At 37.1% G+C, this 27,826-nt stretch overlaps 1 protein-coding gene across 1 annotated transcript in view; it reads right to left on the bottom strand.

Moving 5' to 3' along the window:
* Nucleotides 1–16,018: 16,018 nt before the first annotated feature.
* Nucleotides 16,019–27,826, bottom strand: part of LOC113759819 (40S ribosomal protein S4-like) — a 29,073-nt gene continuing 17,265 nt past the window's right edge. The window contains exons 2-3 of the mRNA XM_027302394.1: nt 17,008–17,345; nt 16,019–16,210 (exon numbers count right to left, since the gene is read on the bottom strand). Coding sequence (XP_027158195.1) covers nt 16,049–16,210; nt 17,008–17,345 — 500 coding nt within the window. The 3' untranslated portion in view covers nt 16,019–16,048. The remainder of the gene's footprint in view (nt 16,211–17,007; nt 17,346–27,826) is intronic.

The following is a 27,826-nucleotide window of genomic DNA, read 5'->3' as shown; positions in this document are numbered from 1 at the left end:
GTGTTTACTTGCTTTATTATGTTTTATATGATTAGTTTAGTTATAATCCATGTGTGACATCACCACACTAGTCCAAAGTTAGTTGTGACCCCTTCTCGACTCCACAGTAGTCCAACGCTAGTTGTGATCTCTTTTTCCGATTTTCCACTAATCCAATGCTAGTGAGAACTCATAGATATGGGCTAGTCTAACGCTAGACCCTCAGGGACCATCCACGCGTTAGATCATGCTTGTGTGACAATCACTACACTCTCATAAATATTTTCTACTTTTTAGGGTTTTTTATCATTTTGCATGACATTTCCCTTGTATACACATCCCTTATCCCATATTTCCCATACATATCCCTTATCCCATATTTCCCTCTATATAACCCTATGTGTGATACATGACATTAGACTTGCAGATAGGTTAGTACATTTGCTTGATTAGATTAGGAAATACCCTCGAATATGGGATATGGACGAGTTTGACTTTCTAACCTTAGCACGCTCGTATTCTCTCTATTAAAGGGAACATTGAAATCACGAGTATTAGCCCCCGTACCCGTTATGATGCATTCCTCTAAGTCATGTATATTTGTACAATTATTATTTCCTTTTCTTTTCCTTCGAGTCTCATATTTTACACATTCGTGACCTCTTCAAATAATTACTTTTGGACATCGTAATTAATGCGATTTGCCCCAACTAAAATTCGAAGAGACATGTTGACCCCGCTACATTAAGTCTAGGGTTTGCATTCATATAGTACGTCCAAACGTGATAAATTCTTAAGTTAAAAATAAGAAAATCTTTGACTAAATCACGCAACTAGCCTTGACTAGGTTGAAAGGGTGCCTTGGATTTTATCCTTGCCTTCCCTTTCTTCAAATACGACTCCCGAACACTTTTCTCTGATTTTCGAAGACTTGGAGTCGTTTAAAAGGGGTTTTTCTACTTTTTCTTTAAAAAAATTCATTTTAGATGACTTGGTACACTTTAACTGGATACCAAGTGGCGACTCCGATTTTTATTCAAAAACCCTTTTTTAAACTATAATTTGGGCCAAAATCGTCGCACTTATTAAACCCCATTTTGGGCCCATATTTCTTTATTCATTTTCTAATCAAAAATTCATTTTTTCTCAAAATCAATCAAACAAATTCATAAACATTTTATTTTTCTCGTTTAAAAATGGGGCGCGACAGCTTGGCGACTCCACTAGGGACTTAGAGAGTCCGAGCATTTGATTTCATCAATCCTTTTCTCTTTTTAGCCTTCTTATATATCACATTTGGAGGTTTTAGGTTGTATTTTTCCTTTTTAGGGTTTTTCCATCTACCACGCGCGTAATCACTCCTCGCACACCGCGTATGCGATAAATGGATTGTTTATTTATTTGCTTTTACTTGTATCGCGCTTGCATATTGGGGGTGGTACCTACCGTAGAACCTTCAATCGCATTTGTTGGTATTATAATCCCTCCCCTCAAAAGAAAGCACCTCATACGTGCATGCATTATTTTTTACCCTATTTTTTCTTTTTCGTGGGCGTTTCCCACACTTCCTTGTAGGATTAGGATCGATTTCCTTAGGTAGGCGGATGGTGTGCTCTGCACCCATAGCGATGCTTAAGGGATCACTCAAGCCACCGACCAAAGGCCCTGGGATTGATGACCCTTCGCCTTTTGATCTGAAGGCTTGGGAGCCTGAAGCTTTATCGAGTTTAGATGCATTAGTGAGCCAAATCTCATGCATCCATATTAGAAATACCCTAAAATAGAGTCAAACCTTACCCAACTAGGAACACTAGGCAAGAGAGGAGGGATTCCACCCTTCTTTCCTTATTTTTCTTTATTGCCTTTTATATCAATTGATTGCCACAACGTGTTACGTGTTGAACTAACATTTCCTTGTTTTCTTATCTTTTGCATTCACAAACGTTAGGAGTAAGAGATCTGGCATGATCCTTTTTGTAGAACCTACCCTCGTAGATAGACTATTGCACGTTTAAGATTCCGATGTATTGCATTTGTAGATTAATAATTGCATATCATTTTAGCCCCACCCTAACATACAAAGGATCACTTTAGGTCATGATTTCATTCCAAATTGCATATTTAATTGCTTTAATAAATTGGTATCATGCTTAAGCCTTAGAGGGAATGCCATTTAGGAGATCCTATATTAGAAATAAGCCACCTTGTGTCTCGGATACTTAATCCAAGGAGACTTGCACGTTTATATTTCTTGAACCATCCAAAGGGGTAGTGCGCAAGGTAAGGTAGGATTCGATCTTTTTCATGATAATAGAGCAACTTTTGCACAATAGAATATGAGCATCTAACAATCATCTTTTGGCCATTTTAACATAGTAGGTAAAATCCTTTGCATAAAGGACTTTAAATTGAATAAATTCATGAATGACTCCTCATTATTGAGACAATGAATGAATCAAGGCCAAATCTTGATTTTAGAAGGCTCATAGACTAATGCATCACAATGAACTTTTTGAAACTGCCAATGGGTAGATAATTCAATCAATTTTTGAATAAACCATCAATTCTATTCAATCCATTTGGCCAATTTCATCCAATCCATTTTATCAATTCATTCATTTTTTACGGTAATCTAGTCATTTTTGAATAAATCGTTAACTCCATTTCAACTATTCATTCACTTTTAGAACAATTTAGCCATTCTTGAATAAATCGTTAACTCAATCCATTCATTCATTTTTAGAGCAACCTAGACAATTTACAAATAAACCATCAATTCCATTTTTATGAGTTTATTCATTTTTAGGGTGATCAATTCAATTTTGAATAAATCATCAATTTCATTCAATTCCTTTGACCAGTTTACCCATTTTTTAGGGTGGTCCAGTCAATTTTGAATAAATCATCAATTTCATCCGATCCATTTGACCCGTTTATTCTCTTTTAGGGTTTCGATCCAAAGATAACTGAATAAACTAGTTGAGGCATGGCAATCCTTTCAAGAGTAGGCTCTTTCACATATCATTTTATATGTTGATCAAAGTAGTCAATCCATTTGTACGTTGTCCTCATTTTGTTTGGGCAAATGTCTCTTCTCACTCCCAATTGATCAAATTTTTTCAAATTATTTTTCACTCGAATCGGATTCATCAGGTATTGTATGGTGCCTACCCTAGAGGATTGCATTCTCATTCTAGACCGACCCTTGGCATAAAAGGGTCCCCCAATAGGACATGCATCCGAATTACATCAATATATACTAACTCGTGTCTTTTTCTTTTTCTTTCTTTTCTTATTTTGTCAACAGCTAGTCAAGAGAAGAATTTGAATAGGGTTTTTCCTAAATTTTCAAGTAATTGTAAATATAGCTACACGAAGAAGCCCCATCGATACATGATCATGTGGTCAAGTTTTGAGAAATAGTGTAAACATGAGTACACATCCTGAATTATCCAATAGGTCTGCAACAACGTCATCAGCCGATCTTGCAAATCTGGGGGCTCAACTGAGCGAAGTAGTAAACAAATTTAATGAATTAAGCAGGGAGATGGCTACACAACGGCGCATGATTGATCAATTGGTCACTGATAGCAATAGCGGTGTTCAGCATAATCCCTTACCTGCTAGTCAACCTACCTACTCATACCCCTACTCTAGTCAACCTACCTACTCATACCCCTACTCATATTCCCAAACCCACGTCCTATTTACCAAACTACTATCAATCACCCTCGACCTCGGCCAAATTATGCAAACCCACCTATACTACCTGTCCCAATCTTTCAACCCAATCTTCAAACTCTACCTCGCTCTCCTTATAATCCAAGACCTGCTCAACCAAACAACTGAACTTATCCTCCAAACCATAAAATCTGAAACCGCACCCCATATCGAACCTTCACCAACCTGGGCTGACCCATCGATCAATTGTACGAACAACTCAAAACTGCCGGAAAAATTGGTGTTATGCCTCCCAAAATCTATCTTAAAGGGTTTCCCCGTGATTATGAATCTCAAGCCGTCTGCGCTTATCATTCTGGAACTCTCGGGCATTCCACCAATAATTGCAGGGCATTGAAACATAAAATTCAGGACATGATCAAAACAGGAGATATAGTGTTCAGGAAAAGGGAAGAACAAGGACCGAGCACAAGGACGAGTCCTTTTCCTGAACACAAGGACACCATCACGACATTTGAAAACCCTGGAAGGGGCTGAATTAGTGAGATCCTTCCCTCTTGAAGGGAGTTTCGATAAATTTGGGAAATTGTTTTGGTTAAAGCCAATGAAAAATCATTCGTGCGTGTGTCTCTTGTTTAACTATATTTTTTATAAATAGTTTTGAATCAAGTGATTTTTGAAGACATGTCTTGTTTAACAAGTAACAAAATGTACAGTTTGATCTTTATCTTGAAATTCAATAAAATGTACAATTTTCTATATACCATATTACTTACGCATTGTTTTCAAATGGCTAAGAATAGAATCCTTTGACCCTTTGGATATCACTGTTCCGAAATTTGATGATAACAATCTCGATATCTCATGAATGTGAATTTGGATTCCAAAATGAGAGGAGTAGTGAAGAGACATCCGAAAATGTTTCAAAGAGGCCCGAATGGTATAAGGAGAAACTCAAGTCGAATTGGATCAAAATTAAGGAATAGAAATCAGTGGTCACTTGATAAGAAGCAGCTAAATGCAGTCTGTCATGGTCAATGTTATCAAAAGTGTTGGCCCGTGCTTACCATAAAAAGGTCAAATCATGAATATTCAAACGAGGAGACAAAGCATTGAGGTAGTTTTTGTCGGTGCAAGATAAGGCCAAAAGAAGACTTTGTCTCAAATTGGCAAGGTTCTTTTATTGTCAAAAAGATATTGCCTGGTAGAGTACTTGTTCTCGCAGAAATGGACTGACAAATTTTTCCTCAGCCGATCAGATCGGATATGTGTAAGAAATCCTTCATATGATAAATGAAATTTCCTTTCAGAGTTAATGCGAAGAATGGAATGAAAGTCACGCCTTCTTCCTTTCCAATTAAACATTCTATCTCTAGTTATCCCTTTTGAACCTTCAGAGTAAATTATTTCCTTTGGCAACCCCTGAGAATCACAAACCCCACACTGGGGCAAGTTTGAGTTGAAAAAGAAAAAAGAAAAAGAAGAAGCCTCAAGAGGTGAAAAGTGATAGAGGAACAAAAGGAAAAGAAATGAACAAAAAAAAACCGCAATTAAAAATAAATTGGGGCAAATTTTAAAAATTTCAAAAGATGAGTGAAAAAAAGGAGAAAAGAGAATGAAAAAAAGAGAATCTCAGTTGAGAATAAACTGGGGCAAGTTTTGATTTAACCCTAAAATAGGGCTGACGCAACAATGCGATCTCAGATCAGTTAAACCACTTTTGAAATCCGTCTTCAAACCTTAACCTTTTTTTTAGCACCTCACCTGACCACATTACAAAAACTGAAAGTCCTGACTTCCGTTCTTTGCGTCACCTCTTTTAAGGAAATTTTCTAAGTCACATGGCAAATGATGTCAATGCACTTTCACCAATTTTGCAAGGGAAGATTTGTCGCACTGATGCCATCATTTCTTAAAATACATTTTTGAGTTGATAAAGACTATCGGCGGGATCTGTTCATCAGGTGAAAACCCGAAAGGGCACCTTAGAAGGAAAAAAACGAAGAGAATAAAAGAAAAGAAAAATAAAAAATGAGAAAAAGAAAATAAAAGGTGGGAGGTAGTCTTAGCGAAAGCCCGAAAGGGCGTTAAGGTAGGGTTTCATGAGGAAAAGTGAGCTTGGATTTGAAAGGCTGGTGATTCAGTTCGTTTGGGATCCCTCCTCACATTGTGATTTTTTTGCAAGCATTGAACGCCGGAGGAAAGATATCCAAAGGGTCAAACGTGGCATTTTATTCGCGAATCAAAGTGTTTTGGCTCATCAAACATAAACTTTTAAGTGTACAAGTTCATTTCTCTAAAATCAATTTTTTTATCAATAAAGGTAGATCATTGCTTTCATGATTACTAGGATTTTCATCATTTTGTGTAAATAAAATATTCTTTCAAGAGTTTTATGGTCTCATTTATCTCATTGGATTTATCAAATGGCAATCCCTGTGATTTATTGAAGTTGTCTGGATACCAAATGTCATATTTGATGAGCATTCGAAGTTAAGAAGATTTGAAGTGGTTCATAGAACAAAGTTGAGTTTCGCTACATCGAGGATTTATCAAATGGCAATCCCCGTGATCTATTGAAATTGCCTCCATACCAAGTGTCTTGTTAGCATTGGAAGTTGAGGAAACTTGACACATTTCTCAGAATAAAGATTAAGTTCTCACTATATCGGGGAAGAATGCCCAAATACTCATGTTTACACGTTTCTCGAAAGTTAGACGTGTCGAATAGTGGTGGCATTATTTATTTTTTCTCTTACAGGTACATACGTGTTTCGAATAACAAAACTGGGGCAAATTTTTTATATAATGGTGGAATGTTGTCCAAAAATTGGATATTCATAATTCAGACCGTGGAAGAAGTATGAATCAAAGTGATAAGGAGGAGCAACAATGCCATAATACAAAATAACTGATAGATTGCACAATAATTGATTGAAACTGGGGCAGAAAATTTTGAAAAAAAATTCTCCAGAGGAGTATTCAAAAACATTTCCATGCACTAACGCTTTTTTCTTGACAAAAATCAAATTTAATTTCTTATTGGTGAAGTCTCAGCATCCGCCGCGCACCCATCTACCCCCATTCTTGAAAAATCAAATTTAATTTCTTGTCGGTGAAGTCTCAGCGTCCGCCGCGCACTCTTCTACCCCCCCTTTTTGAAAAATCAAATTTAACTTCTTGTCGGTGAGTCTCAGCGTCCACCGCGCACCCTTCTACCCCCCTTCTTGACAAAACAAATTTAATTTCTTATTGAAAAATCATCATGGCAGGATCGGGTATTATCCCACTGACCAATGCTATGACAGACTCGGGTAATATCCCACTGATCAATGGTACGGCAGGTTCGGGTATTATCCCACTGACCAATTGAATAGCAGGATCGGGTATTATCCTACTGACCAATGGAATGACAGATTCGGGTATTATCCACTGGCCGATGCTATGACAGGCTCGGGTAATATCCCACTGATCAATGATATGGCAGGTTCGGATATTATCCCACTGACCAATGGAATGGCAGGTTCAGATATTATCCACTGGCCGATGCTATGCCAGGCTCGGGTATTATTCCACTGATCAATGGTACGGTAGGTTCGGGTATTATCCCACTGACCAATGGAATGTTGGGATCGAATTTTATCCTACCAACCTCGGCAGGACCGGGTTTAATCCCGCTGACCATTTATATCGCGTTGGGCTTGGGATGTATCCTACCAACCTCGGCAGGCTTGGGTTGTATCCCACTGACCGTTTTTATTTTGTTGGGTACGGGTTTTATCCCACCAACCTCGGCAGGACCGGATTTAATCCCGCTGACCGCTTGTGTCTTGTTGGAATCGGATTTTATCCCACCAAGTTCAGCAGGACCGAGTTTTATCCCGCTGACCGTTTCATGTTTCAATTTAAGGCAGAATAGCTACAGGTAAGTATTTGGTGTCTACGACTTTGTTTCAAATTTTTTCGAAATTCAGACAAAGAAGGATAAGTTGTAGACACCAAAATTTTAGTCTTTTTTTTTTATTTCAGTTAGTTGATTTTGTTTTAATTTTTGTTTATTTTATTTTCATTTTTGTTAAGAAAATCATTTTATCATTAATTAATTCATTGGAAAAAAAAAAGAAAAATCATCAACCAAACACAAAAATTTTAGCATTTTTATTTCATTTTAGTTGATTTTGTTTAAGTTTTTTCCTATTTCTATTTTTGTTAAAGAAAATCATTTCTTTTGTTCATTCATTGGAAAGAAAAGAAAAGTAGAAAAAAAAAGGGACGCTTCACGCGCGCATCATCTTCCTGGTTTCGTACAGAAACCAGGAACAAGGCCATATTCACAACGGCGTTTTGTCCCATTTTCTCATTTATTTTTGGCATTTTATTTTCTTTCCTCCAAGCTCAGTACAAGGCCACCTCACCTCTCCAAGATTTATCAAGAAGATTTCGGAAAGACATGAGGATCAAGGGCTCTAAAAAATGCAAAAAGAAATCAGTTTTATCCACCATCTAGATGAGGGTTTCGGGAGCTAGCATCCCATATAAAAAGCTGAGAAAGGAAAACACTGAAGGGAGAGAGGACAGAAGTAGAGAGAGAGGACGGCTAGAGAGAAAAGGGAGTGGCGGCTGAGTAGAGAAAAACTAGAGAGAAAAGGAAGGACGGCTAGAGACTAAGCAAGAGAGGCGGCTGAGAGGAAAAAACAAAAGAGGAAAAGAGAGATTCTGGTGAGAAAAGCAAGGAAAGAGCTTCGGGTGGCGGCTGAGGAGAGAAAGGGAGGATAGATTGTGGTGAAGAGCAAGAAAGGTTGCGGGCAACAAGAGATCGAGAGAGGGTGGAGGTGGAAGGTAAGAAGAATTTGGAAACAGAGAAGAGAGAAGCTACGGGAAAACTAAGAGAAGAAGCCACGGGCAAAAGGAGGAAAAAAGGAAACCAGAGAGGAAAAAACCAGAAGGGGAGGCTACGGGTAGTGAAAGGAGGTTTGAGGCTGAAAAGGAAGAGAGCAGGGGGAAGAGTTTCGGGCTGGAGAGGAAAAAACTGGGAAACAGAAAAGAAAAGAAAGGAGGGGAAGCTTGAGGCTGTGAAGGAAAGAAAGGTTTTCGGCTAAGCAAGGAAGAGTAGGAAGGGAAAGCAAGAGGAACTGAGAGGAGGTTCGGCTGAAGGGAGGAAGGAGGTTTCGGCTGAGAAAAGAGAAAAAATGACAGAGGAAAAGAAAGACAAACGGAAAAATCAAAGAAAGTTGGTCTGCTGGAAAATCTGGTTCCAGGCTAGACGAACAGCCCAATTCATCGCAATTTTCAGATCAATTGTTGAGATTTTGGGAGGATTTCGTTGTTTCTGTACTTTCCCTAGACATATTAGAACAACTTTCTTATAGAAAGTTTTTAGGAAAAACATCCATAACCTTCCCAAATCGAGACCCCAAAGTATCGCGTTCGTCGTGGCTGAAGTATCTTGCGATGAAGCTCTCAACCCTATTTCTGTAATTACCGTGCATTTCTTGAACAACATTTCACGTTAAACAGGCCACGAAATCATCCTCAGGTAACTTTGGTCTCTCCTTCATAGCTTTCTTAAAGATTCAAGCTACTTAGATGTGGGTTTTGGGTTGTTTTTGCTGTTGCCAACATTTAATACCCACGTTCATCTTTCTGTTTCACTGATTTTGGTGGTTGTGATTAGTTATATGCTTGATGTTTCTCTTCGGTCACCTGATGCGGTATTGATGATCCTTTGATGGGTTCGAAATGGGGAATAAAAATCATGAAACTGGTTCTGCAACAAGGAGTCGAAGTCTCCATTTTTTGCTATCATCATTTCACTGACCTTTTTTTACTTGAATCTTAGTTGCATACTTTTGTGTTGGATCGATATTTTGTGAGAAAAGATCACATCTCTCCCTTTAATACAAAATGAAATGATGGATTGATGTTGGGTTGGTCAAACAATCATTGCTGATCGTTCATAGCGGCAAACACCAGAAAATTGCAGAAGAAGAAGAAGGCTTTCGAAGCTCTGCATGAAAACTTCCGAAAATTACATTTTACCCCCGGTTTTTTCAAATAATTTTACCATGGCCCGAAATTTGGGAAAATCAAATCAATTTTGCCTTTTCAAATCAGGATTGTTCTTTGGCATGTTTAATAGGATTTTTTAGCAGATTATTCATGAGTTTTTGGGATGAAATTTGAAAATTTAATAATTTTTGATAGACTTTAGATTTGATTTGGATTTTAATAAAATTTTCGGTAAATTTTGTTGTTTAATTATAGCAAATGGGTTTTCATTCATTTTTGTGAATTTATCATTTTGTTTTGGTAGGTTTCATCTTAAGCTCTTAATTTTAATTTATTTCATTTTAGTCCCTCAATATTTGTAATAATAATGATTTGACCCCTCAAACTTCTTCAATACTTTCAATTGGGCCCTTACTTGTTTTAATTTGTTGACCATGGGTTGTTTACCTTCATTTGAATTGATTCAATTTTGTGTTTATTTCCATTTCTTGTGATTATTTGTTAATTAAAGTGATGCCTTGACCATTTTATTGTTTTGAAGGGTAAATAAGTAATTTCGTTTCACTAGGTCACCAATTCAAGGGAGGTACACTCTACTCCTTTATTGTGATTTTATTTGACCCTATGTGCTCCTATGTGATCTTATGTGTGACCAACGCTTGTTGTGACCTCTTTTTCTGATTTCCCACTAGTTCAATGCTAGTGAGGACTCATAGATATGGGCTAGTCTAACGCTAGACCCCCAGGGACCATCCACGCGTTAGATCATACTTGTGTGACAATCACTACACTCTCATGCATATTTTCTACTTTTTAGGGTTTTTTATCATTTTGCATGACATTTCCCTTGTATACACATCCCTTATCCCTTATCCCATATTTCCTATACATATCCCTTATCCCATATTTCCCTCTATATAACCCTATGTGTGATACATGACGTTAGACTTGCAGATAGGTTAGTACATTTGCTTGATTAGATTAGGAAATACCCTCGATTGTGGGATATGGACGAGTTTGGCTTTCTAGCCTTAGCACACTCGTATTCTCTCTATTAAAGGGAACATTGAAATCACGAGTATTAGTTCCCGCACCCGTTATGATGCATTCCTCTAGGTCATGTATATTTGTTCAATTATTATTTTCTTTCCTTTTTCTTCGAGTCTCATATTTTGCACATTTGTGACGTCTTCAAATAATTACTTTTGGGCATCGTAATTAATGCGATTTGCCCCAACTAAAATTCGAAGAGACATGTTGACCCCGCTACATTAGGTCTAGGGTTTGCATTCATATAGTACGTCCAAACGTGATAAATTCTTAGGTTAAAAATAAGAAAATCTTTGACTAAATCACGCAACTAGCCTTGTGTGAGAACCTGAAAATTTTCTTATTTTCTAGGCTTTATTTTATTTAATTGCACGCCTTTTCTATATTTTCTTTATTAGGAAAATTTTCTAGATAATTTTTATGAGTAAATATAGTTTTTTTAAGATCATTTTTCTAGTATAAGTTAGTTCATGAGAAATTAAGAGTGTATACCGGACGTGGGACCCGCTAGTGCGGTAAGTTCGATAAAATTCGGCCAATTAGGTTAAGTTTTGTATACCGGGATTAATTTACTAGGTGTTAAGAGATAATTAGAGGTTACCTAAATGGATTGGTGTTGGAGAGACAAAAGGATAGCTTTGAACTAAAAAGGTGACAAGTGTCACTTTGTGATTAAAGCACTACAAGAAAATTGGTCATCAGTGACAACTTTTCTCTGTGACGAAAAAAAGTTGTCACAAAAGTCTATCCTTTATTGACGACTTTCTAACTCGTCACAAACCTCTAATGGGAGCCAACTCATTTGTGACGACTTTTCTAAGTCGTCACTAGTAAATTCCCGCCAAGATTTGGCAAGACGGCGGGAGTGTTTAGAACACACAATAGTGACGACATTAAGAACATCATCACTATTGCTTGGCCTATTTACGGACGACTTTTTGTTGTCGTCACTGATCACTAAAAAAAAGTTATTAGTGACAACATTTTTTAGTGATGACAATATTTCGTCACAAAAGGGGATTCTTTAGTCGCGACACCTAAAGTTGTCACAATTCCATCAAAGCAACTAAATGTTTATTGACGACAAGGAGAGTTGTCATAATTGCTCAAAGCAACAGAGTCTTCAGTGACGACCTTGAAAAATGTTGTCACTAAAATGATTTATTCAGTGACAACTTCTAATATCGTCACTGTCACTCTACTGATTCGGATTTAGTGACAAGAATTAATCATCACTATTTAAAGTACTTATTTCTAAGTCACTTTCATTAATTCTACTGTGCCACCCTAACTTTTGCGATTTAGCCCAAATGTTGTAAAAAATTCCATTAATTCCATTATGATACCTTAAGTTTTACAATTTAGCCCCATATGTAGTACACCGATTTCTTTAATTCTATTATTACTCCCTAACTTTTGTAATTTAGCCCCATATGTAATTCACCAATTTCATTAATTCTACTATGACACTCTAACTTTTGCAATTTAACCCCCATATGTAATACACCAATTTTATTATTTCTATTATGGCACCCTAACTTTTACAATTTAGCCCCTATTTTTTTATTAGGCAATTGCGAATGGTATCTTGATAAACTATGCATAAATATTTTATAATTTTCTCAAACTTAAGTAATAATTTGTTATAAACTCTAAAGATATATCTTTCATTACAATAGTTATAAGGCAGGCAGGTCTTTTTATCAATGGAATAAGAAATTTATGTCAGATTTATCCTTTGTACTACATGCCAAGTAGTATTAGCAAAGGAATAACAAAGTACTACAAAGTAATTAACAAGATAGCCTTCAGGGAGTGTAGTTTATGGGCAAATGAGCATTATCTATTCAAAGTACCAACTTTTTATAGGCATTTTACTCTCAAACATATAATTTATGATAAATTTATAAATGTTTGTAAGTAAAATTCAAAAAGTGTTACACTGATTTCTTACAAAACGAAAACTGGCAGGTTATCTCTTCAACATAAATTAAATTTTTTTAAAAAAAGAAATGGCCCATAAAGTACCAACTCTTTGTGGGTTTCCTTTACATGAACAAATATTTTGCTCTTTATGGGCATTTCACTCTGAATCATTTAATTTATGTTAAATACATAAATGTTTGTAAGTAAATTTCAAAAAGTGTTGTACTAATATTTTTATGAAAGGGAAACTGGTAGGTTTTGTATTTAACATAAATTAAATATGTGAAAGCAAAAAAAAAAAAGAAATTACCCATAAATCTATATCTTGCAAATGTATTACAAGAAATTTGGTCATTAGTGCAACCAATTGTTATTCTGTTTTTGCTCTCTAATGATTTTTTTAACTATTAGGAACTCAAATTTTGTCATGTAAATTAATATTAGTGCAATAATTTGAAGTGAAATTAACCATTTGAAACAAATCATCTCTCCTTATTATAAAATAAAAAAAATTCTGGAGTTTTGGGCAAAAATAATGAAAAGAAAGATAAGTAAGTTGTAATTTAGTTCACAATTTTGAGAAAGTGATATCAATATTAATATGGGATCAACTGTTTGATGTCATAAAAAAATTACCTATTATGAATATTTTTACAAAAATATTTAAAAGTTGCAAGTAATAATATATTAGTAAAATGTTAATTCAAAACTAAAAAACTTGGGTTGAAATTTTGGTACGAGTAGGGGGGGAAATGTAAGGAATTGAATTTTCATTCAAAGTCAATAGTTTGAGGAGAAGCGCGGAATTGACTTGAACACTTAGTGAAACCAACAACTCGCGGTCATGTTTAGTCATTCACCGAACAAAACGCTACTAGCCATGAGCCAACAGCCAACAAGCAACACTTAGAACCAAAAAACACACTCTGCTCCTCATCTCTGCCGAGAACCAAAAAACACACTGCTCATCTCTGCCGGAAACATCTCCTCGCCGAGAACCAAGAAACATCTCCTCGCCATCTGCTAATCGATCTTGGCTGGGAAATGATGAAATAGAAGACCACATTTAGCAGCAACTGTCTACAAAAAAAGGTATGCTGATTCTCTTTTGCCTCCCTAATTTTCCCCCAAATGGTTTGCCCCTAATTAATTTCCCCGTTTAGATTTAAATTCCATCCAGACTCGAGAATGACAAGTTTGATATTTTATCCAAAAACTTCGATAGAACTGAAATCTGAGTTAGGAAACGCTCGTCGTCAACTATAGCTGATCAATTAGCTTTAATTTGACACGTACATTTGGCAAAATTTTCTGCTTTTTGATCTAGAGACTGACAAAATAAAACCTTCCGCTGCTAAAAAAACTTAGTTGTTTGATTGGTTATTCATTGAAAACTTTACAAGATTTCGATCTGCTATATGTTTTTGTAGTATGATAAACAGATTATTTATGGGGTTTAAAATAGAAAGGTCAACTTTAGCTTCTCCAACTGCTATATATTTGCATCTCGCCTTGTGTGTGTGTGTGTGTTCCCCTTGTTTTGGCTAATTTCTTGGTATTCTAGTGCATTTCACTTTGTCATTCTTCTCAGTCTATTCTTGTTTAGAGGCTTGCGAAGTACTTGTTAAATGTTGTCGAGTCGAAGGAGGCAGGGACCTAGATTGAATAGGTACTATTATGGAATAAGATTAATATGCCATGAGTTAATTCTTTGGTGCGGATAAGGGATTTACATATCAGTATGCACGTGACAATGACTGTTCCTGGATGGACTAATGATAGTGACCGGAAAAATTGATAAGTTTTTTATCAGCCATTGGCACAATCATCCGATATTTTCAATGTCCGCCAGGCCCGGCAATCAGAATCTCTTGTCCGGGTCTCTTGCGAGAGTCAATTAATACTGCTGATATCTTACTGACAAGCAAAGGATATACTTAAAACCATTGTCAGATTTTGGAGAGAACTTGAAGCTAGTATCAGCCATTAGCTAGCCATGTTGATTCTAATCAAGCTTATACTGCTTGTGGTTTCCACTCTATCTGGCTTTGGATCTTCCCAGGACCTTAGTATCACCTACAACGGATTCCGGTCGTCAAACTTGAGCCTGGATGGCATAGCTGAAATCACACCAAATGGCCTCTTGAAGCTAACCAATGCCACCAGGCAAGAGAAAGGTCATGCCTTCTTTCCTAATCCTGTCAGCTTCAAGAATTCACCTAATGCTTCTGCTTTCTCCTTTTCCACCACCTTTGTCGTCCCATACCATTGTGCTCCTCCCATTTCCTATCTTCCTCCTTATACCTTCCTCCACCTCCTCTCTTGCTCCCATAATACTCTGCCAGATCCAGGAGGCTGTTTTAGGTACTTTGCTTCTGAGTAGTGACTCGTTGGGGTAATACTTAGCTTTGAGAACCTTACTCACTAAAAGAGAAAGAATTGGTTAAGAGTCTCCACACCTGTTTCCCCAGCAATGCTCTGTTAAATCTCAGCAGGTCTTTGAAACCCAACCCTCCATTCTCCTTTTCTTGAGCCAACTTCTTCCAGGAACACCAATGCAGTTTGCTTTTTCCATCTTTCTCACCCCACCAGAATCTAGCCATCCTGGAACTAATGTATTTACACAGCTTAGATGACAATTTAAAACATGACATAGCATAGGTGGTCATCGCCATAGTCACTGCCTTAAGTAGCACCTCCTTCCCAGCAGCACTCAAAAATTTGTTTTTCTAGGAGTTTATTCTTTTCTGGCAATTATCCTTCACAAAACCAAACACCTGTTCCTTAGTTCTGGTGACCACCATTGGTAGACCCAGGTACTTCCCTTGACTGACTTTTTGTATTTTCCCCAGCTCCTTACATATATCATCTTGCTTAACACTGGACATATTTTTGCTAAAAAATACAGATGACTTCTCCAAAATGATAATTTGACCTGAGCCTTCCTCGTATCTCTTCAGCAAGTACATTAGCTCCTTAGCCTGACTGGGCTCAGCTTTACAAAATATTAGAGAATCATCAGCAAAAAATAAATGAGAGATTGATGGTCCTCTTCTGCTGATCGTCATTCCAGTGATTTTCTTGCCATCTTCTGCTCTCTTAAGTAGATTTGACAGCCCTGCAGAGCACAAAAGGAATAGATAAGGTGACAAAAGAACATACATACAAACAATATGCATACAAAAGAACATCAATGGCGGCACATTATCAGAAACTAGTGATATATCTATATGTATTTTTTTTTAAACCTGTAACTGTATTTTGCCAACACAAATATTTAATGTCCAAAACTGTAACTAAACAAGACAAATAAAACATTAAACCCAACTCAAAAATTGCAACATCTTAATACTAGTTTTACAAGTAAAATGTTACCCTCCCAAAGACGCTAATAGTAGAAAAATTAGGCAGTAGTAGCCGCCTGGGCAGCAATCCTTTTCCTTTGTTCCTCTATAACTGACAACTTGATACCTTTGCCCTTTGGGGGAGACACCCAGGGCTTTGCACCTTTTCCAATGTTGTGTCTTCTAACTTTTGTCAGATACAAGTTTGGCTGAACTTTTGCCTCTGAGTCTCTAACAATTCAGAAACAACTTCATATTTTTTATTTAATATACTTTTCTGATTGAAATCACAGAATATGATCGGAAACAGATAGAATCTGAATCTTGGCATTGTTACTTTACATAAAGATGATATCTTATCCACTATAACATTGCCATGTTTTCTTTGATGAGAAGTGGTGCCTTTTGATGATTTCCTTTGCCTTGGCAAAAACTGACTGCAGAACTTCCCTTGTCAAGAAGTTGAAAGACATAACAAACCTGAAGTTGAACTGAAGTATGTTGCTCTTTACTGTTGTCACATTAGTTAGTTTCAATCGCTATGCTTATTAGATTCATGAGATTTGTATAACTTTACATTTTTTAATTTATTTTCAGGACTAGCCCAGAACTTCTGCTTAATTCTGTAAGGACTGTTTCACACACATCTTTCTTAATATTTTTTGTCTCCTTGTTAGTGGTTTTAGTGATTTTTGATGTCTAGCGGTGTCTAAAGTGCTGTGTGTGGACTCATGCTCTCCCCCTCCCCTTCCCTTTCAAAACGCTGAGTTGGAAATTTGTCCAAATGTAGCAGCATTTATGTTCATATGAGATCTGTTGCTGTGATGCCTGTACATGTTGAGGCATCTGATGGAACTTTTTGGGTCACTTTCTAATGAAAGTAATGGGACAGCAACTACCTCAAGTAGTTTAATTGTCAAAAGTGACTAAACTTCAATATCAGAAATGTTCTTGTTATCCCTCCATAATAGAGTGGCTAAGGACCTATGGAGTCTGCAATTCCTTGTTCTCATGCTGCAAACTCGTGACCTGTGGCATCTTGGACATGGATGGTCTCAAAGCTTCCCTTATGTTTCTCTCTATTCTTGATTACTCCAACCCAACCTCTGTTCCTTCCCCCAGTCACCATGACAACATTCCCAACATCAAACTTGATGAATTCAGTAATCAAAAAAGTCTCCAGGTCAAGTTTGATGGTGTCATTGGCCTTGATGAGTGGGTCTGGGTAACGAATGGTATGACCATCATAGGTATTCAGGTATGGCTTGCCTTTCTGTCCAAACTGTACTGATCGAACCTTACACAGCATAAACTTTGCCTCCTCATCCCTGAAACTTCTGGTTTGATTAGCTGGCCCTGGCTATGTTGTTAACTAAGCTGATATGGTGATCATTGTCTGTGTGGCCCGGGATACAGTAGTGCTTGCCAAGAAAATCTCACAAGACTCCAGAATTAATTCCTATCTGCCTTACATTGTGTTTTGCATTGCACACAGCCTCCTCACATGCTTACATTGTGACATGTTTGAATTTAGTAATAGCTGTGTTGTATTTTGTTTAATTTTTATTATTGTTGTATGGGAAGATTAATTTCCTATATTTATTATATGTGTTGTTGTAATATCATGGTTGCATATTTTTATGGCTGAGTTGGAAATAACAGTCCAATCTCAACAACAACTTATGGAGAAGCTTGTGAACCAGCAAAGTGAAATGCAGAACCAACAAAGTGAAATGCAAGATCTCCTTAAATCTTTGAAAGCACAGCTGCAAGGTAACAAGTAAGACGATGAAGGCACATCTGAACGAACTGATTGGTAAGCAATTTTCAACTATATATACTTGTCTAAATAGATATAATGGCTGCTATGGTTTAAAGTTAACATAAGTTATTGCAATTTAGTTATTGGTAGGTGACAATATTAACTTGTAATATCAAGACTGAGGAGGGACATTTAAGAATTACTTCTGTCAACACAAGGTTCTAATCAGATGGTGTTTTGATCTTGGGAGTACATTTGTGGCTTTATCATAGCTTTGTTATCATGAAACAATAACATTACACAAAAAAAAGCTTCAATAGTGTTTCTGTTTCATGATATTAATTTGAGGAGCACAGAAGGGCTAAAGAATAGAGACTGTTTTGCAGTAGATAAATATGATAAATATAGGATCTCCTCTGTCCTGCACAGGGCAGAGTGTGTTTGGTCTGTGGTCTTGGCAGTTATAGAACATTATAGTTTTGCAAGGTTCGTAGTTGTTCCTGGGGCCAATTAATATTGAGTTCTCTGTGAACTTGCTGAGTGCCTACAGTTAATGCAGGAGAAATTACTTAGTTGACTTATTTAAAGAACTAGGTGATGGATTTAGAAGGACAGGTGCATTTCTCTGACTAAGGACTTTGTTTTCTTGGTTTCAGGATTGTAGTGGATGAAATCAGCTAACTCCCTTCCTTCCTCTCAAAACTTGGAAAATACTTTTTTGGATTTTGCCAAGTCTTATTTAGCCTTGAATCTGTGCATATTTGTTATATTACATGACTGAAGTTGATTGATAACAAAGTTATTGCTTTGAGGCTGAAGTGCTAGGAAAGTGAATATGTCCCATCAACTTTAAGTGTCATACATCACGGAATGCCACTATCCCAAGAAAATGAAAAATGGAATGCTACTGCATATTTATCTCTTACATTGATGTATTTATCATATATTCATGATATTCAACTTTTGTTGTTTATTTAGCAATTAGAGACTGTTTTGCTTTTGTCACCTGATAACTTTACTAATAACTTTACTACTTTATTGCAGATACATTGCTCATTTTGGAGGTTTCGAAGAAGATTAGCAGTACGGCTGCTCAAAAACTGTGGTTATAGTGCTGTCTTAAGTTTAGAAAATGTTTTAGAAGTGCAGGATATGTTTTGGGACTTGGAATATGTTTTTTAGTGCAGCCTTGACTTATATGAGTAGTATTTGTTCTACTCAAACTTATGAAACTATTTGTACTATGATGTTGCACTTATTTATGACATTTGAATATTTAATATATTATTTTGGCATATTCTATTGTAACGGGTGCCTACATTTGTTATTTATTAAACATTGCTGATATTTTCATTTTTTAGATATTATTGTAGTAGGAAAGTCATGTGTAAGGTGTTGTAAATGAGTAGTATTTTTCTAGGCAGGATGTCTTTATTGACAATTGTTATTGTCACTCAATCAAAACTGTCTATTGATAAGGGATTGTTGCCACAGTTGATCAGGGGTTTATTGACAACAAAGTTGTCACTAATTCCCCTATGCCTTCACTATCATGCGTTCATGCATCACTTGCATCACTGACAAGAGAAGGTGTTGTCACTAGATTTATAGCTTTTACTGATGACATATGTTGTCATTAAAATTTTCATTCAGTGACGACCTTAAAGTCGTCACTGTATACTTTCATTTTTTACTGACAACATAGATTGTCATAAAAAAGGTTCTATTTACTGACGACTTTAAAGTCGTCACTGTATACTTTTACCGACGGAGATTCAGTGACGACCTTGCGACAACTGAAATGTTGTCAATAATGGTCATCAGTGACGACTTTTTGATTATTTGTGACGAAAAGTAGTTATCACTGATGACCAAAATTCTTGTAGTGAAGGTTGGACTTTGACCATATTACTTACCTTTACCAATTAACCAAAAATTGACCCAAAAATCATCACTTTCTTCATCCTCTTGGCCGAACCATCTAAGGAGAGAAAAGATAGAGAGACTTCACCTTGTGTCTTCAATTCTTGCCTCAATTTTGCAATCCAACCAGTAAAACTTCAAATTTCTCCGTAAAAATCCCTTGTTAAGTAGTATTGAAGAAGTTGGTGGAGTGGGTTGGAAAGAGGAGGTGCTAAGTGGCTTCTTTTCTTGAGGTTGCAAGGTGAGTAGCTAAGGAATTCTTTCTTTGTTCTTGATAATGTTAAATTAGTGATTTGTGCTAGTTAAAGAAGTGATTTTGTGAAAGATTTCATGACTTTTGGTAGAGATTGATGAATTTTTATTTTTATTCATGATTTTTCTGATTTTATATAATTGGAGTTGGTTGGCCATGGATGATGGCTTGGTATGGTCTAAAATGGTACTTTGGTGTGTTAATTGTAGTTATTTGCGGAAAATTTTCGCTTTGTACGGAAAATTTCAGATTTAGGGTTTTGAATTGGGGCTTTTCTAGGGTTGTTGTGGAACTCTTGAATTGGCTTTGTTTAAAGGGTATTGCAACCCTAATAAGGTGTATTGAATGGCATAGGACTTGTACTTGTAGTTGTGGTTGTATTGGTTGAAAATGAATGTTGAGTTGTAGGATGGAAATCTGAAATTTTAAGGGGAAATGCTGTCCAAATGTTAGGTTCATATGATTTCTTGAAATTGGGTTGCTTAGAGTGTTAATTAGTGACTTTGGGGTTGCCTAAACCCTTAGCCCCAAGTGTTCCTTATATTACTTTTAAGTTCTATTGGCCTTACATTAGTGATATGTGGTTTGGGTTTACGACTCATATTCGAGTCTCATTGTGTTTTCTTGAATGTTTTAGGGCGTGACGGTGACTCAAGGTGCTCGTTGGGTGGAAATTTGTGAAAGCTCTCTGTGTTTGATTGGTGAGTGTACTACTCACATGATTGTTACTTCATGGCTGTGATATACTTGAAATCTATGATTTGAATGCTTGTGTATACTACTGAGATTGATTGAGTCGAGGGTGTACTTTATCACTCTCGCACTCTATGGCTTATGTGATTGTTTACTGCATCAATTGAATGTCTCTTGAATATACTTGAACTAGTGTCGTTTGGACGTGTATCCAACGACTCTTACTGCTGACTCTGAGCTCAACCCTATCGGCGGTCGATTGACTCGAGCCAGCAAGGGCTTGGTCGAGGAGATTGACAAGTCATAGGGACTGTTTCTATGGAATCATTGGGTATGAGACTCTTGATTCCGGTATACTCGAGTATTACCATTGTGAATTGGTTGGAGTTCGGGCCCGGTAGGGGTATGTGAGGTGGAAGGAATTGGAGAAAGTGGGGTCTACGGTATTGATTACTCCTTAAGCGTTGACGGAGGGTCAATGGAGCGAGATCAAGCATGGCAAGCGAGGAAAAGGGCTCTTGAGAGCCAACCGTATCCTTTTAAATATCTTTATTGAAATGTAGTGCTTGTTGACTTACTTATTGAATGTATTTGGATTGAGTAGCTTGGTGCTTATCTGAACTTCGTTACTTGAGTGATGGTACCTCATTGGGCGAAAGCTCACTCTATTGCCTTGTTTGCCTTACAGGGATATGAATAACTTTTGGGGAACTGTGATTTTGAAGCCGAGTTGAGCTAGTTTAATATTCTTTTGTATAGCTCCTCGATGGTGGGAAAACCTTAAATGTATTTTGACTCAACCTTTCCTTTTGAGTTGTAAATTTGAAACCGTATGTGTATAAACGTGGTTGACAATGTTCATGTGTTATTTTGGTTTGTAAATGTCAAATTCCAAGGTTTATATGATTTGTTGGTGATTGATTGGGTTTCGGACAGGTTCGGACTTCGAACGACAAAAGAAAAGTTTTTGGCGGGAAAAGCACAGGGGAATCCGGCCGAGAATCCGGCCAGATCTTGGCCGGATTGTCTTGGGAAATTTTGAATCCGGGCAGTTGGCTACCGTCTCCAATCCGGCCAAGAATCCGGCCGGAAATCCGACTGGATTGTGACGTGGCCGGCACTGTTCATGTGCGGCTCCGATTTTTCGTTTTCGTTTCGTGATTTTTTTTTTTGATTCGTTTGAGCGCGCTAATAACTTCCGGAACGTTTGCAATTGTATATAACCGGCTTAGTAGTCCTGGCGAGAGTTGGGCAGGCAGTCTGCTAACCTCTCTGGTACGCCTTAGGGGAAGGTGGGGCTGTCACACCTTGGCTAGGTTGAAAGGGTGCCTTGGATTTTATCTTTGCCTTCCCTTTCTTCAAATGTGACTCCCGAACACTTTTCTCTAATTTTCGAAGACTTGGAGTTGTTTAAAAGGGGTTTTTCTACTTTTTCTTTAAAAAATTCATTTTAGGTAACTTGGTACACCTTAACTCGATACCAAGTGGCGACTCCGATTTTTATTCAAAAACCCTTTTTAAACTATAATTTGGGCCAAAATCGCCGCACTTATTAAACCCCATTTTAGGCCCATATTTTGTGACAGCCCCACCTTCCCCTAAGGCGAACCAAAGGGGTTAGCGGACTGCCTGCCCAGCTCTCGCCAGGACTACGGCACAGTTTACGTCGATCTATAACGTTTCGGAACATACCATAGCACGCAAACAAGTCAAAAGAGTCAAAATAAAAAAACGAAAATTTGCGCCGAAGATGAATAGTGCAGGCCACGTCAGAATCCGGCCAGAATCTGGCCGGATTTTTGGCCGGATTCTCGGCCGGATACAAGGCAGAGAGCAATCCGAAATTTTTTTCAAACCCTTCACAATCCGGCCGACAATCCGGCCAGTTTCTGGCCGGATTCCTGGCCGGATTCAGTCCAGTGCCTTTTCGTTCAAAATTTTTCTTTTGCCGTTTGAAAGCCGAATCGTTCCGAAGTTCATCCAAACATCAATTTAACATATACACATTTAAATCCAACATTGTCAAGCCAAAATGGCATACCAAAATAGCTATTTAGTTCATACATAAACAAGTAGCCATTTACACACCAAACATTGGTGAATCAAAACACTTAGGGTTTTCACCCTCAAGGAGCTAAGCAAAATACATATACATGAGCTCAACTTGTCATAACCGTTTCCAATTCCTGTAAGGAAAACAAATAACACGGAATGAGCTAAAGCCCAGTGGTACACGACTACATAAGCAACCAAAGTCACATAAGGATGAACTTTTATACAAATAAGCAGTAAAGCAAAACGGTAAAAGGATACGGTCGGCTCTCAAGAGCCCAATTCCACGCTTGCCATCTTGATCCAATCTCATTGACCCTCCGTCAATGTTAAGAGTACCAAACCGTAGACCTCACTATACTTCCATTCCTTCCACCCAACATACCCCAACCGGGCCCGCACTCCAATTCAGTAGTTTTTGGTAATACTCGAGTTTACCGGAACCAAGGGTCTCATTACCACAAGGTTCCCCAGTACAGTCCCCGTGGCAATTCAATCTTCACGACCAAGCCCTCGCCGGCTCGATCCAATTGACTACCAAACGGGGTTGAGCTCAGTAATACAGTAAGGTCGTTGGACATCGTCCAAACAACACCAAATCAGTTTCCATAAAATGGAATTCACCAACCAATATATCAAGTTCAGTAATGCAGTAAAACGGTAGCCAATCAGTGACAATATCAAAAGAGGTGAGGGCGGTCAAGTACACCCTCACCTTAATCAATTTCAATATCCAAGTAAGCCTTCAAGGCATCACTACACATAGCACAAAGCCACATTATAACAAGTAAGTGAGTAGTATACTCACCAAGCAAGAAAGTGGTGTTTCATACACCGTGGTCACCAAGACGTCGTGAGCTACCGTCACTAACTAACACATGTAACACATTCAATGAGACTCGATTCCGAGCCATATAGCAATGCCAATCATAACCCTAATAGGGTTTTACAACCATATACAAGCATGATAGCAAACCAGAAATTAAGAAAGGCTTTAATGTAAGCCTTGATAAGAAAACCGGTTTTGACGTCATAATGCGGTAATGGCACAACTCTCACTACAATTATCAGTTGGGGGTGTAAAACCCACCGTTTCGAAGCTATGAAACAGGGCTACAACAATGTAGAAGGCCACTCAGTCCAGATCCTAGTACAACTAGGTCAAATACGCCAAATACTAAACCAGCATTACCAAAACAGGTTTGCAAAACACACAAAACTGTAATGAACACAACTCAGGCTATACATGTCCAAATGCCGAAATTCCAAAGGCATAAGTTATCTAAGATATCCAGCTACATTTTATCAGAAGACACCAACCTCAAAATCCAAACCAAATCCAGTCAAAACAGGCAATTACTATCGCAGTTCGGACATTCTGTTCACCAAAAACAGCAACAGTAAAAACGGCATAACTCTCTCTATACTACTCCAAATTCCCTGAAATTTTGCAGCCATATCAAACTCATCAATACCTACAACTTTCATGTTTTAAGCAAAGTCCAATTCGGCCTCTATCTATGACCTAAAATTTCGGACAGTTTAGGGGTTCATGAACCCTAACTTCTCACATTTCATTCCAAATCCAAAATTGATTGCATTTCACAACAATTCACACCTACTAGAGCCAAAGCCCCTTATTACCAACCATCATACTAGTCCACAACATAAAAATCATATGAAACCAGAAAATTCCTCATAAAATGGAAAACTTCACCAAATCAAGCCAAACCAAGAAATAAATCATATATTCCAACACTCAAGCCACTTCTAAGCATAATATAACCATCATTAGGTGTAGTAGAGGTTCAAGCATCACTTACCAAGTATCAAGAGATGTAGAGAGGTGTTGGCCACCTTAGAGCTTCAAACAAACTTCACTAATACACTTACTATCACTAGAAGGAAAGATTGTATGGAGTAAAAACTAAGTTAAACACTTGATTTGGTGGATTGGACAAGTTGGAAGCTTGAAATGTTGAAGAACTTTCTTCCTCCTTGCAAGAGAGAGGTTCGGCCACAATGAGAAGAAAAATGGTGAATTTTGTGAAATTTTTGGAGATATTAACTAATTTGGGTCAAAAGTCAAAAATGTGAATAGTGTTTCTTAAAGTCCAACCAATGAGAAGATGACACTTGTCACCTCATTAAATGCATTCTTATCATTCTTTTCTCTCTCACATCAATCACTTCACACACACTACTTATCTCTTAACACCCGATAAATTTTTCACAGTATCCGAAACTTAACCTTATTGGCCGAATTTTCCCGAACTTATCGCACTCGTGGGTCCCACGTCCAATATATATTCTTAATTTTCTAAAAATTCACCAATACTAGAAAAATCATCTTAAAACTATAATTGCTCATAAAATCCACCAAGAAAATATTCCTAGGCCAGAAAATGCAAAAAACATGAAATTTAAGGGAAAAAAAAACCCTAGAAAAAAAAAATTAGGGTAAATCTGGGTTCTCACATATTTCTTTATTCATTTTCTAATCAAAAATTCATTTTTTCTCAAAATCAATCAAACAAATTCATAAACACTTTATTATTTTCTCATTTAAAAATGGGGCACGACAACTATCATAGCCTTTGGAGATTGCGACTACTGAGAATCAATGGTAGCTCTAAACATCTTAGTCTCATGCATCTTAGTCTCAAGTTGCTCTTCTAAATTTTAGAAGCGATAATTCTCACATGTCTAGTTTTAACAGTTATATTTGAAGTTGTAGTTTTGTGTCATGAAATTAATCTTGAGCAATAACAATTCATGGCAGATATTCACATACCAAGGAAAAGAGGACATACTAGAAATCCAACTTTGTCCCAGAAAAGGGAGGTAGAAGAGACTTAACATTTGGACCCAATGATGTCATTCGACAAATTCTGGGAAAGAACTCCTAGTACTTCATAACAGAGACTAGTTGTGTTGTGCAAAAGGTTGCAAAGCTAGATGTTCCAAAATGGTCCCACAATTCTACCAAGGAACGAAATGATTTGTATAGTATAGTTGTGTACTTTCTTTTTTTTTTTGAGTCCAATTTGAGTATACGCTAGGCTGATCTTTTATCTTGACTTTTCTTTATCCCATAGGATGACTTTATATTTGAGAAGCAAACAGTTTCAAAGGTCATTGTGAACAGTTTCAAAGGCAGATGAACAGCCAATATACGAATCATCAATACAAATTGCATGTGTATTTCTTGATTTTCAAGACCAAGGAAGAGGCATTGAGGCATGTACCTGAAGAGGTTTCAATGGAACAGTGGATATGGCTGTGCGATTACCTCATGACTGAAAATTTTGAGTTTGAATCCATTTCTAGATTATATTGATTAGCTAGTATTTCAATAGTATCTCATATATTTCCTTTATTGCAGAAAGTTAGTGACCAAAATAAAAAAATTGAGAACAAAATGACCTCACACTACTGTTGGAACCAAATCACTTGCAAGAGTTATCGAGGAAAAGGTAATCTGATTCGTACTACATGGTGTTTGTGTTGTTTTCGGTAATCAATTGAAATTTATAACAAAAAAGAAAAGAAGGTATTTAGCTTTTAGAGATTGAGCTGAGCTGAGCCAAAAAAGGTGTTTGAGCTGAGCCAAAGTTCCAAGAAGAAGGGAGGCTTGGTTAATGATCAAGCAAAGGAGACATTGGTTAGACTAATAACTACCCACTTACTACAAGCAAAGAGATTTGTGAGCAAGAGCTTGGGTATATACTTGGACAATGTCGTCGCTATTGAATATGAACTGATATGGAATCTAGCTAGCAATGAAGTAGTTTAAGTTGTTTGGACCAAGTTTTTGATCATCAGGTTGTTGATCATCAAGTCAAGTGTCGTTTCCTTTAGTTGTTAGTTTGATTTAGCTTTACAATTGTTGGTGTCATGTTTTGTTGGCAAATTTCCAGATTAATTAGTGAATTAGTGAGTCATTAGTTAATGGAATAAATGGCTAGATCATGTTGACCATAGTGAGCCATATTAGAGCCATGTTGGTCGAGTTTTGAGAGTCTATTCTTAGCAGTTAATATTTAGTTAATTGAGTTCTAGTTTGATTAGGAGTTGGGTCATGTAAAAGGCTATATATATGCCTTAGTTAGTAACACTTTACACAAGTGAATAAAATTTGAGAAATTTCCAGATTTCTTTCTTGTGAGAAAGAGCTCCCTTGGCTTATGAAAGCCGTTCTTGAACAACTTTGAGTTGGCTTAAGGAGCTTCATCGACTCATCAATCAAGTATTCATCTTGATTGCGGCATCGTTCTACTCATTTTTTTTATCTTTCTTGAGCAGTCTAAAATAGATTAAAAACATCCATCTCTAAAAACGTTGATCCTAATCTCGGTCCAGAGCTTGTTCACGTTCTTGATTTGTCTTGGCATAACAAGAATCGCATCAGTTGGTACCAGAGCTAGTTGGAGGTATCAACGTTATATCCCTTTTGTTTTGTTTAGTTCTAGAGTTTTGTTTGTTTATCTTATTGTCCAAATTTGTGTAGTCCAAATTTGTACCTTATCTTGTGTTTTTTCCTTTCGTTTATCTTGTCTTGTTACCTCTTGTGATTGAGTCGCTAGTGTTTTTAAAGTTCGTGGCTGTTCGCATGTCTAACTTGTTGTTCGTGACTTGTTTCTTTGTCCAAATCATGTTTTTGTCTTGTTTTGTGTTTGATTGTCTTGTTTCTTCAAGTCTTGCGTCACTTTCAGTCAAGAAAAAAAAATTCTATCCCTTGTAGTTGGTGTATAGTATGTGGCTGTCTTAGGGTTATATTGAGAATTCGTGGGCTGTTCTTGTGATTTGAAGTGAATCCATGGCTGTTTTCTTTTATTTCTTGGAAAGCGTTTGAAGATCTTGAATTTCTGGACCAAAAATCTTAAATTTCTTAAACTTTCTTGAACCTTTTTCTTAGAATCTTGGAGTTCTTGGGTTGCAAAGTATGGTTCTTGAGAATCTTGGATCAAAGTTTCTAAATCTTGATCTTTCGAAAACCCTAAATTCATCTTCTTGAATATTGTATAGCAGTTGTTCTTGTTTCTTGAAAGTTGGTGATTCGAAGTGAAAAGAAAAGAAAGAAAAAGAATGTGATCAAAAACAAAAAACCAAAAAGGAAGAAGAAACACAATCGGATCATACCTTTGAGTTTAG

The sequence above is a fragment of the Coffea eugenioides genome, chromosome 2, assembly GCF_003713205.1.
Source record: "Coffea eugenioides isolate CCC68of chromosome 2, Ceug_1.0, whole genome shotgun sequence".
NCBI classification, from domain to species: Eukaryota; Viridiplantae; Streptophyta; class Magnoliopsida; order Gentianales; family Rubiaceae; genus Coffea; species Coffea eugenioides.
The sequence above is the reverse complement of the archived record's forward strand: the minus strand, read 5'-3'. Positions and strand labels throughout refer to the sequence as shown.